The following is a 13,803-nucleotide window of genomic DNA, read 5'->3' on the forward strand; positions in this document are numbered from 1 at the left end:
GAAACTGAGGCAATGAAGAATAATATACCCAAAGTCACACAGCTAATCCCCAGAGTACTCTTAACCACTACACATATTATACTGCCTATGATTATGTTGATTAATATGTCCTTTAAATTTAATATTTCAAAAACAAAAAAAACATAAGGTAAGGTATTTCTATTTTATATATATTTCTTAAATGATATCTAGGAAAACCACTTATGTCTCTGAAATAAATTTTTTTTGGGGGGAACAAAAGGTATGGCACATGGACAAAAACTCTAGTTTCTTTTATTTAGAATCAACCTCTGCTCCTTTTAAAAAACAATTCTATGGTCCTCAAGCAGGAAATCAGACATATTTGCCATCGCTCCATTAAAAAAAATTGTGGTAAAATGTACAACATAACATTGGTCATTTAAATCATTTTAAGTGTCGATTCAGTTGCACTGAGTACATTCACATGTTGTACAACCATTGTTACCATCCATCTCCAGAACTCTGTCATCATCCCAAACAGAAACTCTGTACTCATTAAAAACTAATTCCCCATTTTCACCTCCCCCAGCCTGTGATAACCTCTGTTGTATTTCCTGTCTTTGAATTTGTCTATTCTTGATACTTCAGATAATTTGCCCTTTTTTGTCTGGCTTATTTCACATAGCATAATGTTTTCAAGGTAATCAGTGTTGTAGCATATGTCAGAATTTCATTCCTATTTAAGACTGAATAATATTCCATTGTATGTTCGTACCACATTTTGTTAATCAATTCAACTGTGGATGCACATTTGGGTTGTTTCCATCTTTTGGCTATTCTGAATAATATCTCTATGAACACTTGTGTACAAATATCTGTTTGGGTCCCTTCTTTCAATTCTTTTGGGCATATACACAACTTAGAATTACTGGGTTATATTGTAATTCTATGTTTAACTTTTGAGAAACTGCCAAACTATTTTCCACAATGGCTGCACCATTTTACATTCCAACCAGCAACATACAAAGGTTCCACTTTATCCACATCCTTACCAATGCTTGTTACTTTCCTTGTTTTTCTTTTTTTTGTTTGTGCTTTTTTTTTCTTTTTTTAAGATTTTATTTATTTATTTGAGAGAGACACAGTGAGAGAGGGAACACAAGCAGGGGGAGTGGGAGAGGGAGAAGCAGGCTTCCCACGGAGCAGGGAGCCTGATGTGGTGCTCTATCCCAGGACCTTAGGATCATGACCTGAGCCCAAGGCAGACGCTCAATGACTGAGCCACCCAGGCGCCCCTGTTTCGTAGTGAGTGTCAAGTGGTATCTACCTATGGCTTTGGTTTGCATTTTCCTAATAACTAGAGATGTTGAACATCTTTTCATTTGTTGGTCATTTAATATATCTTCTTTGGAGGAATGTCTATTAAGTCCTTTGCCCATTTTTCAATTGGATTGCTTTATATTTTGAGTTGTAGAAGTTTAATTAAATTAATTGATTAATTAAATTTTGGTGCAAAATGGTGGGGTTTTTTAAAAGATTTTATTTATTTATTTGACAGAGAGAGACACAGCGAGAGAAGGATCACAAGCAGGGGGTAGTGGGAGAGGGAGAAGCAGGCTTCCCGCTGAGCAGGGAGCCTGATGTGGGGCTCGATCCCAGGACCCTGGGATCATGACCTGAGCCAAAGGCAGACGCTTAATGACTGAGCCACCCAGGTGCTCCAAAAATGGTGGTTTTATTAAAGCATGGGAACAGGATCTGTGGATAGAAAGAGCTGCCGAGCTGTAGGAGTTTAAAAAAAAATACATTCTGGGATATTAATTCCTTATCAGATATAAGATTTGCAAATTTTTTCTCCCATTCTGTGGGATGTCTTTTTACTCTCTTGATAGTGTCCTTTGATGTACAGAAGTTCTTAATTTTGATGTAGTCCAATTTATCTTTTTCTTTTTTTGAACATGCTTTTAGTGTCATCTCCAAGAAATCATTGCTAAATCCAATGTCATGAAGACTTTTTCCTATGTTTTCTTCTAAGAGTTTTATAGGTTTAGCTCTTATATTTAGCATTTTGCTCCATTTGAGTTGTTCTGTATATGATATCAGATAAGGGTCCAACTTCATTCTTTTGCATGTGGATATCCAGTTTTCCCAGCACCATTTGTTGAAAAAACTGTCCTTTCCCCATTGAATGGTCTTGGCACCTTTGTTGAAAGTCAGTTGACCATATATGAGAGAGTTTATTCTGTGCCATGACCTCATTTTATACAAGTAGGAGATAAACCCTATAATCCTCTTATAGGTATCTAACAGATACTTTGTAATGATGCAAATGTACAGAGTACAGAAGGACTATGCCAGAGGGCTATCATACATAATAAAAGGACATGGTAACAAAAGAAGAAAAACGAACACCACCAAAAAAAGATTTAAAGCACATTTTTATTATAGATAGGTAAGTGTGGTTTGCTGTGGCTAAAGATATGTTTATAATGGATGTACAAGCTTTTCTATATACCAAAAGGTATAATATTTTTCTTTTAATACTGAACTAGCACTTCTCTGACAAGGAAAGTCTGAATGGGCTGAGCCTATTTTAAATGACTAAAGACTTTTTTTTTTCCTGAATGTTGCTTTAAAGACTGGCAAATTGAATTCTTTTAGGTCCCAACACAGTAAATTTAAGAATAGTGAAATAAAATCAATGAATACTACAAAACATGTAATTCCTATGAAGCAGAAATAATGGTTTTTATAATTTAAAAGCAGCAATTTCAAAAGATTCGCTGAATTAGAACTTCACAAAATATATATATACATAGTATCATTCCAGATGATCATGGATTTTTAAAAATAGTATATCACAACCCCAAACTCTAACCCAAACCTACTACTGGAAGTAGCTGGCCTGTAATATTTTTTACAGCAATTTAAAAAATAAAAACAAAAGAAACCTCCCAATTCTCTTGTCCGTGAGCACAGGTGATGACAGCGTGCTGGCTTTGATTCCATATCCACGAAGAGAATTTTAAAATAGAACAAGGACTTCACATAAATAGTGTCTTACTTGCTATTAAGTATGTAGCCAAACAAATTAAAATAAGTACTAACAACCAAAACACATCTTGATGTAACCAGTACATACACTCTTAAAGAATGACAAAGACGAAAAAAGAAACAAAATAGTCTCTGAAAGCCACAAGCACCTTGTTTCAGAAAGAGCACCGAGCAACACAAAAAGGCAACACGTAAGAGGTAGTGCACCACCGGCTAAGATGTATATGCCCATTGGGGACCTGAATACAGCTTAGTGTTTGGGAAAATAAGACATGTTAGACTGTGGCTTGTAATTTTTAGACAGAAGCATTGCACATTTGGAAGCATTAGCCAGTATTGCTCCACAGTGCTCTGCATCTCCAGCTGTCTAATGGGTACTTCGCTCTCAGTCAAAAAATAGAGGATACCCTGAAGAATTCCATGCTTATAAATTTTCAGTTCTAGGGAATTCTCTAAGAAAGCTCAGATCCATATACTTTTTTAAAGAATTAAATACTTTATCAATTATAGTCCTTTAAAAAATGCCTTTTCTCCTTCTTAGGAGGAAATCTTTTCTTCCTGAGATTCTTTAAGATTTAGCCAATGCTTTATTCCATGCCTTTCACAATGATAGTATCTTTCTGTCTGAATTTTTCCCTCTGCAGCAATTACCTGGCCAACAGCACGAATTCTGAACTAATTCAGAAACCTTAGAGAAAGCATACGGAACTGCTTTCCATGTAGTACTTCCTCTGGGTTTTGAGATGAGGAAGTTTTTGTACTTCAGTTACTGGAAGCTGATTAGGGTCCTGGGTGTGAAAAAGGAATTTTGCCTTATGCCACCTGCCATCTTGAATCTGTAAAACAAGAACAAAATGCTTTGGTATGTAATTGTGTCATTAGCAGTCATTCTCAGCAGACAATGCCCTTCACTGTCAGACAACTGAAGATTTAGTTAAGGATTAGAGATAACGAATAGAAAGTGCCCAGAACAGAGTCAGTGCTGGTATTGAGTAAGTGCTCAATGGTAACAATCACTAGGGCTAATTGAAAACATGGGTTCATTCCTTTCTCTAAATGGTACCGAGTGTTCTGATTTTTCAGTCTCAGGGACTAAGGCTAGGCTTCTGCTTCTGTTGTCTGTGGATCATTGGACCAGATATAAATTAAAAGGCTGTGCTATTCCTAATCTGAGGAACACCCATCTGTTGTGTGTTCCTTCATCTGGGGCTGATTCTTTAGGATGGGCATTCTTGGATGAAACGCAACGAGCTATCTCACCCTCTCTGAACTTCAGGCAGGAAATAACCAGAATTGCTTCAGTCAGAAGTAAATTATAATTATGTTGAATCACCTTTTAGGTTTCTTTTTTTCCAGTCTGTGGTTACTGTTTATACAGTTTGTTTCCTCTCTTCTTTCTAGGCCTTTCTGTTTTTCTTATTACTGTATGCTCTTTTGTTTCTGACAAATTCTACTATGGAACAAAAACATATCATAAACTCTCTTATGATTAAGATCAACGAGAAAAAATAGAGAAATACAATTGACTAGTTTTGTGAAGCTTTTTATTAAGGAGTTTATTCACCTCCTCGTTTACAGAATTATCATGATAGAAATTTTAAAATTTGAGGGATCCTTAGCGATTATTTAAGCTATAAATTCCATTTACTAGTCATCAGCTTGGTATGTGTGTGTAAGACACCATTAGATTAACTCGTTAAGTCGTCTACGGCCATACCACCCTGAACGCGCCCGATCTCGTCTGATCTCGGAAGCTAAGCAGGGTCGGGCCTGGTTAGTACTTGGATGGGAGATTAACTCGTTAAGTCTTTCAAGCAATATTTATTGAATACTAAGTACAATTGGCACAGTTGAATAAGACGTAATCCTCTATTTTCTAACAGTGCTTGGGAAATACGAAGATGAATAAATTAGTTCTGGCTTTTGTTTTTTTTTTTAAGATTTTATTTATTTATTAGAGAGAGAGCGAGAATGAGAGAGAGAGCACATGAGAGGGGGGAGGGTCAGAGGGAGAAGCAGGCTCCTCGCTGAGCAGGGAGCCCGATGAGGGACTCGATCCCGGGACTCCAGGATCATGACCTGAGCCGAAGGCAGTCACTCAACCAACTGAGCCACCCAGGCGCCCTAGTTCTGGCTTTTGGATACTAGCAGCTTATAAATCTAGTTGGAGAGGGGAAACACAAACACATAGACATAACACAAGACAACACATAGTGAGCACAGCATAAATAACATAGACAGTGAGTGCTAAATTCCTCATTTCCAACTGAGGTACTCAGGGAAAGCTTCATGAGTTCAGAATTCAGAATTTAAAATGGGCCTTCAAGTATGCCTAGTATTTCCACTTAGTTAGAGAGGTAGAGAAGGCATTTCAGAGAAAGATAATGACATGAGTAAAAACAAACATACAAACAAAAAACTGCTGGAAAAGTAGAAGATGGTTGCAAAAATAAGCCTAGCATGGGGATGAAGTGCAGATTTTGATAGAAATCCAGGTACCACCATTCTCTTTACGTGTAAAATTTGAAAAATAAAAACTCACCCCACACAGTTGTGAGGATTAAATGAGATTTCAGTTAAAGTACCTAGCAGTATAGTGTGGCATATGCGCTTTGGAGTTATACACACCTAGGGTTTATTTCTTGCTCTCCGCTAATTAGCTACATGACCTTGAGCAAGTTATTTAACCTCTCCGTGCCTTCACTTTCCTACCTATAAAATGAAACTTCTTTACAAAGCTGTTATAATTAAATAAAATAATGTATGTAATACAGGGTAACTGCTATATAATAAGGCCCCAATGACTAATTGTCGGAATTATTGTTGATTTTATTATTATTATTAACAGATCAGTTTGGCCATACTTCAGGGTTAACAGCCACTGAAAGCCCAAACTAGAAAGGCAGGTGGGGCCTGACTGTTTTAAGTGCTACACAAAGAGCTGGTAAGTTTAGATTGTGTCTCAGAGATAGTAGTGAGTCACTGAAAGTTTCCGGAAAAAATTATTAAAGTTAAATGAGTTTCTTGATAATATTGATCTCTTTGCTTATAGAGAATGAGCCATATATTTCTAACTGTTTGCCTCTCATTTTTCAAATACTCAAGCACTATTCGTCTGAAAATAAAATGTGAAAAAGTAGAGTCCCCTGGAAATGGTAAGAGATGTTAAATCACGGGCTTCATGGTACACACGAACAGGAAACCAAGCTACTTAAAATCATTAATGATATGTATGTAAAGTGGCTGCTCTTTATAACAGGGTTGGGAAATTCTTCTGTAAAGGGCTAGGTAACAAATGTTTTAGATTTTGTAAGCCATAGTCTGTCACATTTAATTAACTCTGTCATCACAGTGTGACAACAACCATAGATAATAAGTAAACGAATGAGTGTGGCTATGTTCCAATAACATTTATTTACAAAAACAAGTGGTGGGCCGGATTTGGTCTGTGGACTGTAGTTTGCTGACACCTGCTTTATACCACAGTATTTTAAGATTATAGACTTTTCAACATTTGTTATTTAATTTTAGTAAGAAAAATGAGCTATTATTCAAATACTGATTTTTAGGGCCAGTCAATCTGCAATTCTGCCCATATGTAGTATCAAGTATAGGGACTGACAAGATGAAATACAACGGACTTGCCTCTATAACCTGTATTCCATACATAATGAGATGTCGAATTACAGTAGTGAAAATATAAGAAATCAATCTATTTATTTATGTGCTCTTTCTATCCATGCAGGGGTAATATAAATATTTCATATGAGCAATAAAAATTAAATTTATGTATTAACGTCTGTTTTGCATATAAAAATCCATGGATGACCAGTGGGTGTGACAGAAGTTGACAAGATATGATATAAGCAAATGATTGATTCTGAAAAATGTAATGCCATTACAAATCGGGCACATTAAAACTTACTACCCTTCTGGATCTTCAGTTTGCAGTTAAAGTCTTAAATCCATTGTTTTAATTTTATGGCCTTATCAATTTTATGTTAGTTATACTGAACAATTCTAAAAGTGCCATCCCTTACCTTGCAGTCATCTGAAAGCACTTTAGGTTCAAGTAGAGTGTTTTCTTCAAAAATCTGGCCATTCCATCCCTTGAAGCCAATAGGCAATCCTGAGCCATTTGACTGAGCACTTGTCCACGCTGGCGTGTTTAGACAGTGAATGGTGATCATGTGGGTGGCTTCTGAGCTCAGTAAGTGAAGGAAGTTCATCTGGACTTTTCCAACTCCAAACTCCAACTAATGTCATAGAAATAATATACAGGTTATAAGGTGGCAATTGAGAAACTTATAATTTGGGGGAATCTGGGGAAAGTCCTTGAAATGCAGCCTTGAGAAAGCCCCTTTCCTTAGCATTTAAGTGCCAGTCAACAGTATGCTGATAAATGCTTAACCACTGGCTCTTGCAAGCGTGGAGTGGGGGCGGTAATCCCTGATTTATAGCATTTTCCAATTTCCATCGTATAAACACTCCTACTGTGACTGGCTTCAGGCAATCATGGTAGTATCACTGAACACGGAGCTGGAAAGGGGTGTTAACAATAGGGTCTCCTGAATCTGTATGAGCTGGCTTCAGCATGCCATTAGGCTACTAGACATGACCAAAAAATGTTATATGAATTATATATAATTTATATACTTTCCTTTGAAGATCTTTTTTTGAGTTTCCAAAGATAAGTTACAAGTTGCAATAATACCTGTTGAGTAGTTTTAACTATGAGAGCCTTTAAAGACAAGGATAGAATCTTATTCTTTGTGTCGCCAGGCCCTAATGCAGTTCCAGTCATAGAGTGGAGTCATCAATAAATGTTTATTGAAATGAATGAATGCATGAACAAGTATTAATAATAAAGTCAACAATACAGAGCGAAATTGGAGCAAGGAGTTCTGACTGCAGATTTCCCAGGCTTGGACAAGGAAGTAGATCTTTCTATAGCTTTTGACATTATTATTATTTTATTATTATTCAAGCAGGCATATTGTCATAACATAAGTGAACAAAAGTGGTTTCTACAAGGAATTTATATTAATTTCCAAACATAAAATTAGAATTTTATTTGTAATGTTTAGTCCATCATAAAGAGGCAGCAGCTAAAATGTGCAGTTAGTCTCTGTAGCTGTTATGAGGTATCAGAGAAGGAAAAAAAAAAAGACAACAACCAAAAAAATTAAAGAAAAAGAGAAGAAAGGCAAAAAAAGAAGGTCAATGAGGATGAAAACATGGAAGGATCATCATAAGGAACATTAGAGTTTAAGTAGTTCAGGTTCCTTTATTTTATAGCTGAGAATCACAAACTTGTAAACTATTTAATCTTTCCGAGCCTTAGTGTCTTTGTTGGTAAAGTGGAGTATGACACTGACATGGCAGGATTGTTGTAAGGACTTAAGGTGCCAAATGTCACTTACCTACCACAGTGCCTGGCACAGAGTAGGCTCTTTTGTGGCTCAGAGTATCATTTGCCAGGTTAGTAGAGGGACAGAGACTAGAACTCAGGTCCCTGATTCCAAGTCTACCATTCTTTCCACTACCTGCCCTCTCTTTCTCAGGCTGAGTTTAGAGATAGGAGAGATGGGAGAGTTGATTCAGCAAGGAAGGAATTACAGTGCAGCAACTTCACTGTTCCTATCTCCCTTGTACACACTTCCCGGTCCCCATCTGTCTTCCGTGATAATCCAAATAAAATTCCTGGGCCAGATCCAGGGGCATGAGGATGATCATGCAGATATTTTGGCATTAGGACTATCATGCTGATCTTCATCAGAGGAACATAGATTCCCTAGGAATGGAAGAATCTTTCCTGCCTCTGCTTTGAGAGTAATAATGGTGAATGCCCGCCGCGATGAACTGCTGAAACACCCTTAATGAAGAGGGATATTTTAGAAAAGGGCAGTGAAACAATAAGCAGCTACAGAGACTAACAGACTGCACATTTTATTTATTTATTTTTTTAAAGATTTTATTTATTTATTTGAGAGAGAGAGAATGAGAGAGAACACATGAGAGGGGGGAGGGTCAGAGGGAGAAGCAGACTCCCTGCCGAGCAGGGAGCCCGATGCGGGACTCGATCCCGGGACTCCAGGATTATGACCTGAGCCGAAGGCAGTCGCTTAACCGACTGAGCCACCCAGGCGCCCCCCCAGACTGCACATTTTAGCCGCTGCCTCTTTATGATGGACTAAACATACAAAGGGCAGGTGTATCAGTTATTTGTCAATGAGAAATAAGTCCTTGGTAATAATACCAAACTGGTTTAACCACAAAAAGAAAGAAATGCAGTTTTGATTTCTTCAATATATGTTATAGGTAGAACTAAGCTCTAGGTTTTACAAATGCTTGTTATAATCCCAGTATCATACCAAACTAACTTCATTCGTTTTATTATACTTGAAAGAAGTTTTAAAAAATATTCAATGGATGTTTAAGGGAGGTTCTTTGTGCTAAATCATCAAAAATAGCAAACTTTGTGGCAAAATTCCTCTTTTAATGATGTCATTTTCAGGAAACCTTTAGGTAACTGATTACTAATTATAAACATTGCAGCTGTTCGGGGATTTTCTAATGTATTTATATGCATAAGAAAATATGTTTCACTTTTTTTTTTTTTTTCGAGAGAGAGCTTGCATGGTGTTGGGGGGGCGGGGTGGGGAGGGAGGCCAGGGAGGGGCAGAGGAAGAGGGAGAGAAAGAATCCCAAGCAGACTTCCTGCTGAGATCATGACCTGAGCCAAAACCAAGAGTCAGCCGCTCAACTGACTGAGCCACCCAGGTGTGCGTCCCCCAACATTTCTAAAAGGAAATTAAAAAGCATAATCAGTAGAATAAGCCATGACATGCCAATCATAAAATACACAATCAAAATATCAAGATTCTACTAGAATTGTTTTTTAAAAACAAAAAATTCTTTCTTATATATGGTAGAGAATGATACCTTGCTTCCATTCATAAAAATCATAATTATTTAGGGGCGCCTGGGTGGCTCAGATGGTTAAGCATCTGCCTTCGGCTCAGGTCATGATCCCAGGGTCCTGGGGTGGAGCCCCGCATCAGGCTCCCAGCTCTGTGGGAAGCCTGCCTCTCCCCCTCCCTCTGCCACTCCCCTTGCTTGTGTTCCCTCTCTCGCTGTGTCTCTCTCTGTCAAATAAATAAATAAAATCTTTAAAAAAAAATCATAATTATTTAAAGTGACAGAATTTAAAAAATCATGTTCACTGATACTGGGCAAGTACCTGCATATATTCTACAATTCAATACATACCTTTGTTACAGAAACAGGAGATACACATGTCTGACCACCAGCACTGAAATTACAGAAAACCTCAATGGCATCTGAAGGGCATCCGAGATTTGGATCAATCCAGTATTTTCCTATTAATTCATTGTAAAACATAAAAATACTTAAACTCCATACTAAAACATATTTGAACCATCATTGCAAATTATCATACTTTAAAAATGTATTTTTATAGTCTTAACTGTAAAAAAACTTAGATTATAAAGATATTTACATTTAGTCAATGAATGAAAGCTGCGAGTATTATGTAAAATTGATACCCAAAATACTGGGTTTTTCATATAACTATCAATTTAAGGGCATTTTATAATTTTGACAAAAAATGATAGAATGGCTGAATTTACTGCTTCTTTCCACAGATGAGCTCATCAACTTAAAGGGAACTGTCTAAAATTACATAGTTAATAGAAAAGTTGCAGTTGATGTGGTGTACTTGTATACATCTGTTCTTTGTCATTACAGAGTTTAAAAATGAATATATATATATATTAAACAGAAACAACTTCAATCTGCCTGAGGTAAAATATTATCTTTATGATAATTAGAATAAAAATAATAAAACATCCTTTGTTTTCATAGAAAGAAAATGTACAATTAAATGGTTATCACTTTTGTGCTTTCTTCATCAGATTTTTGAGAAAAACTGAAATCCCTACAGCCAGTGTAACCTGCCAACCTTTGTCTTCACTGAATGTCCAGCAGAATCAAATGGAGTCTTACAGTCAGCCTATAGGAAATACTCAGGCTGAAAAAGTACTGATCTAGTATCTTAATTCCAGAGTAACAGGCTCAGAATATTGAAGTAGCACCTTATTCTAACAGCAAAGACTAAGAATTTTTGAATGAGATAGCCCTGCTTTTTTTGCATTAAAAAGGCAAGACAGTCAAACGGTATTTGGCAAATGTCATTTCTACCGTAGGTAGAAGAAATCCTTGTCCGTTCCCTCCTTACCCTATTGCGAAGATTCCTCTACCTCATGCTGGGCTTCCTCTCTGGTCCATTATTTTAGACTTCAAAAACATCCTCAACTCTACTTTCCTCTACTATTCTACTAATCCTTCAAAATGAATACTTGCTGAACTGGTGGATCCAAGAGTAGGGACTGTCCTCTATTGCAGTGTTTTCAAATTTGGTGGCATTAGAACCATCTGTTAAAACTCAGATAGCTGGGCCTCATCCCCAGAGTTGCTGATTCATTAAGTCAGGGCTTGAGAATCTGTATTTCAACAGAATCTCTTTCTGGTCCAGGGACATTTGAAGAACCACTGATCTATTGCAATATGGAAGAAAGGGGCAAAAGAAATCCTATCCTCTGGTCCCTTTTTGTCCCCTTCCCTTAGAATTTTGGACGTTTTGTCAAATTTATAGAAATGAGTGTGGGACTTTTTACCAGGATCTAATGCAGGCTTTCAATTTTGTCTAACGGGGTAAAAACATTATCTTCACTACTATCTCTTCTCTTCCAAGAAACAGTTTCCTTCTATTATGTGAGCTAATAAATTCCTTATAAAAAGTTTTCCATCAAGCAAACTCTTGTTGTTATATAGGGTAGGATTCTTCGAATTCAAGCATTATGTTGTATAATGGTGACTTGGTAGGGACTTCCTAATTTTTTTCAGGATATGTTGAGCTATTAATGAAGCACTATACCATAATATATCTTTTGTAGGCCTAACTGTTCTAACCCAAAACTGGCTCTCCCCTGAGGGCAGTGTTTCCCTTTCAGCCCTTTCAAGCTCTGCCACGGCCTCTATTAGTGTTGTGCCGGGAGTAGGGAAGGTGTCTTTCTTGCTCTTCATTGCCACCTCCATTCTCCCTATTTTTTCCCTAAAATAACTCCATGGTAAAATTACTGTCATTACATTATGTCATCCATTACCCCTTCCCATTGCAGTCATCCACTTTCTTGAAAGATTTTAGCATTGGATGGCTATCACTTTCAGAAAATCTATTTATGACCCAAGTCTTGATGATTTTAAATTCACATGGATAGCACTTCCAACACCCTGGCCTCTCAGTTCCTTGAACTCTTCTGCCAGTGTTCTCTATCCTTCCACTGCTCCCCCCTACTGCCCCATTTACTTTAACCATTAACTTCCTAGGCCATATTCTAGCCTTTGTTATTACCTACAACTAGAATTCTGTCATAATTTCACCTCTTCACTTTTAAGCTCATTCACTCTGGTGTCCTAACTCTAATAAATTCTTCCATTCCATCAGGACCTAATATCCATTGATACTACCACTTTTTTCATCATCTCTCATCATATGTGAATCATATGTTCAATTCTCTTCCTACCCAAGTAAACCCCTAGTCCTTTACTATAATTACTTCCTTGGAGACTTCCTTAACATCCCTGCCCTGCCTCACTTCAGTGTACTTGTCTTATAAAGTCCCAGTCTTATAGAAATCCAGTTTTGTGCCTAATCTGTGCCTGAACTCACACAGCTAAATATGGCTAAAGAAAAATACAACCATGCAGGGGCGCCTGGGTGACTCAGATGGTTAAGCATCTGCCTTCGTCTTGGGTCATGATCCCAGGGTCGTGGGATCGAGCCCCACTCTTGGGTCATGATCCCAGGGTCGTGGGATCGAGCCCCACATCGGGCTCCCTGCTCAGCGGGGAGCCTGCTTCTCCCTCTCCCTCTGCCTCTCCCCCGTTCATGCTCTCTCTCTCTATCTCTCTCTGTATCTCTGTGTCTCAAATGAATAAATAAAATCTTAAAAAAAAAAAAAGAAAAATACAACCATGCTGACTTGACTCACTTTAAATTCAAATGTTTGTAAGGCTGCCAGATAACGACACTATGTTTCCCTTCTTAGTTCCCTCTGTCACTCACCTAGCTCACCAGTTGAAACCTTTTCTTCTTCCCTCAACTTTATTATACCTATTCCTTCATCCTTATTCTTGACTGATAAACTTTCAATTTCACTAAGACAACCAAAGCAATCTGAAAGGAACTTCTCTAACCTCCCACTGCTACAACTATTTACCTATCTGTATTTGTGCACATATATTCTGTCTTCCTTGTTACTCTTGTGAATAAACTGTGTTCCTATATAAGGCTTACCTTGTCTATTATACCTTCAGTTTCAAATTCTTCCTCTCTTATTTTTCTTTCGGGTCTAATTCTGTTTGCTATTTCTGCCAGCTCTCATTCGTGGTGTTTTATCAACCAGTACTCCTTATTACCATTGATTATGTGCTGGGCACTCTATTTGAGAAATGATTTGTGGAAATAATTTGAGCCCTAGGATGATATATTTTATAGAAGACTTTAGTTTCTGTCAGAATGGGGTGGGGGTATGAGCAATCTGGAACCATCTTAGTCCAAGTTCAAAGCTTAAGATTCTGAGCTATCTTTATGATGTGAAGCTAGGTTACAATCTGTATGAATGTCTCTTTTCTTCCAGTTTATGTTTGCTCTTAGAATGCAGCTCTTTGAAAGCCTAAATCCCCACACTTGGTGGACCACAG

At 37.4% G+C, this 13,803-nt stretch overlaps 1 protein-coding gene across 1 annotated transcript in view; it reads right to left on the reverse strand.

Annotated features, from left to right (window-relative positions):
• Positions 1-1,680: 1,680 nt before the first annotated feature.
• The window catches only part of COL24A1 (collagen type XXIV alpha 1 chain), a 358,042-nt gene continuing 345,919 nt past the window's right edge, over positions 1,681-13,803 (reverse strand). The window contains exons 57-59 of the mRNA XM_081817091.1: positions 10,288-10,397; positions 7,056-7,271; positions 1,681-3,851 (exon numbers count right to left, since the gene is read on the reverse strand). Of these exons, the coding sequence (XP_081673217.1) occupies positions 3,705-3,851; positions 7,056-7,271; positions 10,288-10,397 (473 nt within the window). The 3' untranslated portion in view covers positions 1,681-3,704. The remainder of the gene's footprint in view (positions 3,852-7,055; positions 7,272-10,287; positions 10,398-13,803) is intronic.

Source organism: Leptonychotes weddellii, chromosome 4 (genome assembly GCF_054177405.1).
Source record: "Leptonychotes weddellii isolate Sample4059 chromosome 4, ASM5417740v2, whole genome shotgun sequence".
Lineage (NCBI taxonomy): Eukaryota > Metazoa > Chordata > Mammalia > Carnivora > Phocidae > Leptonychotes > Leptonychotes weddellii.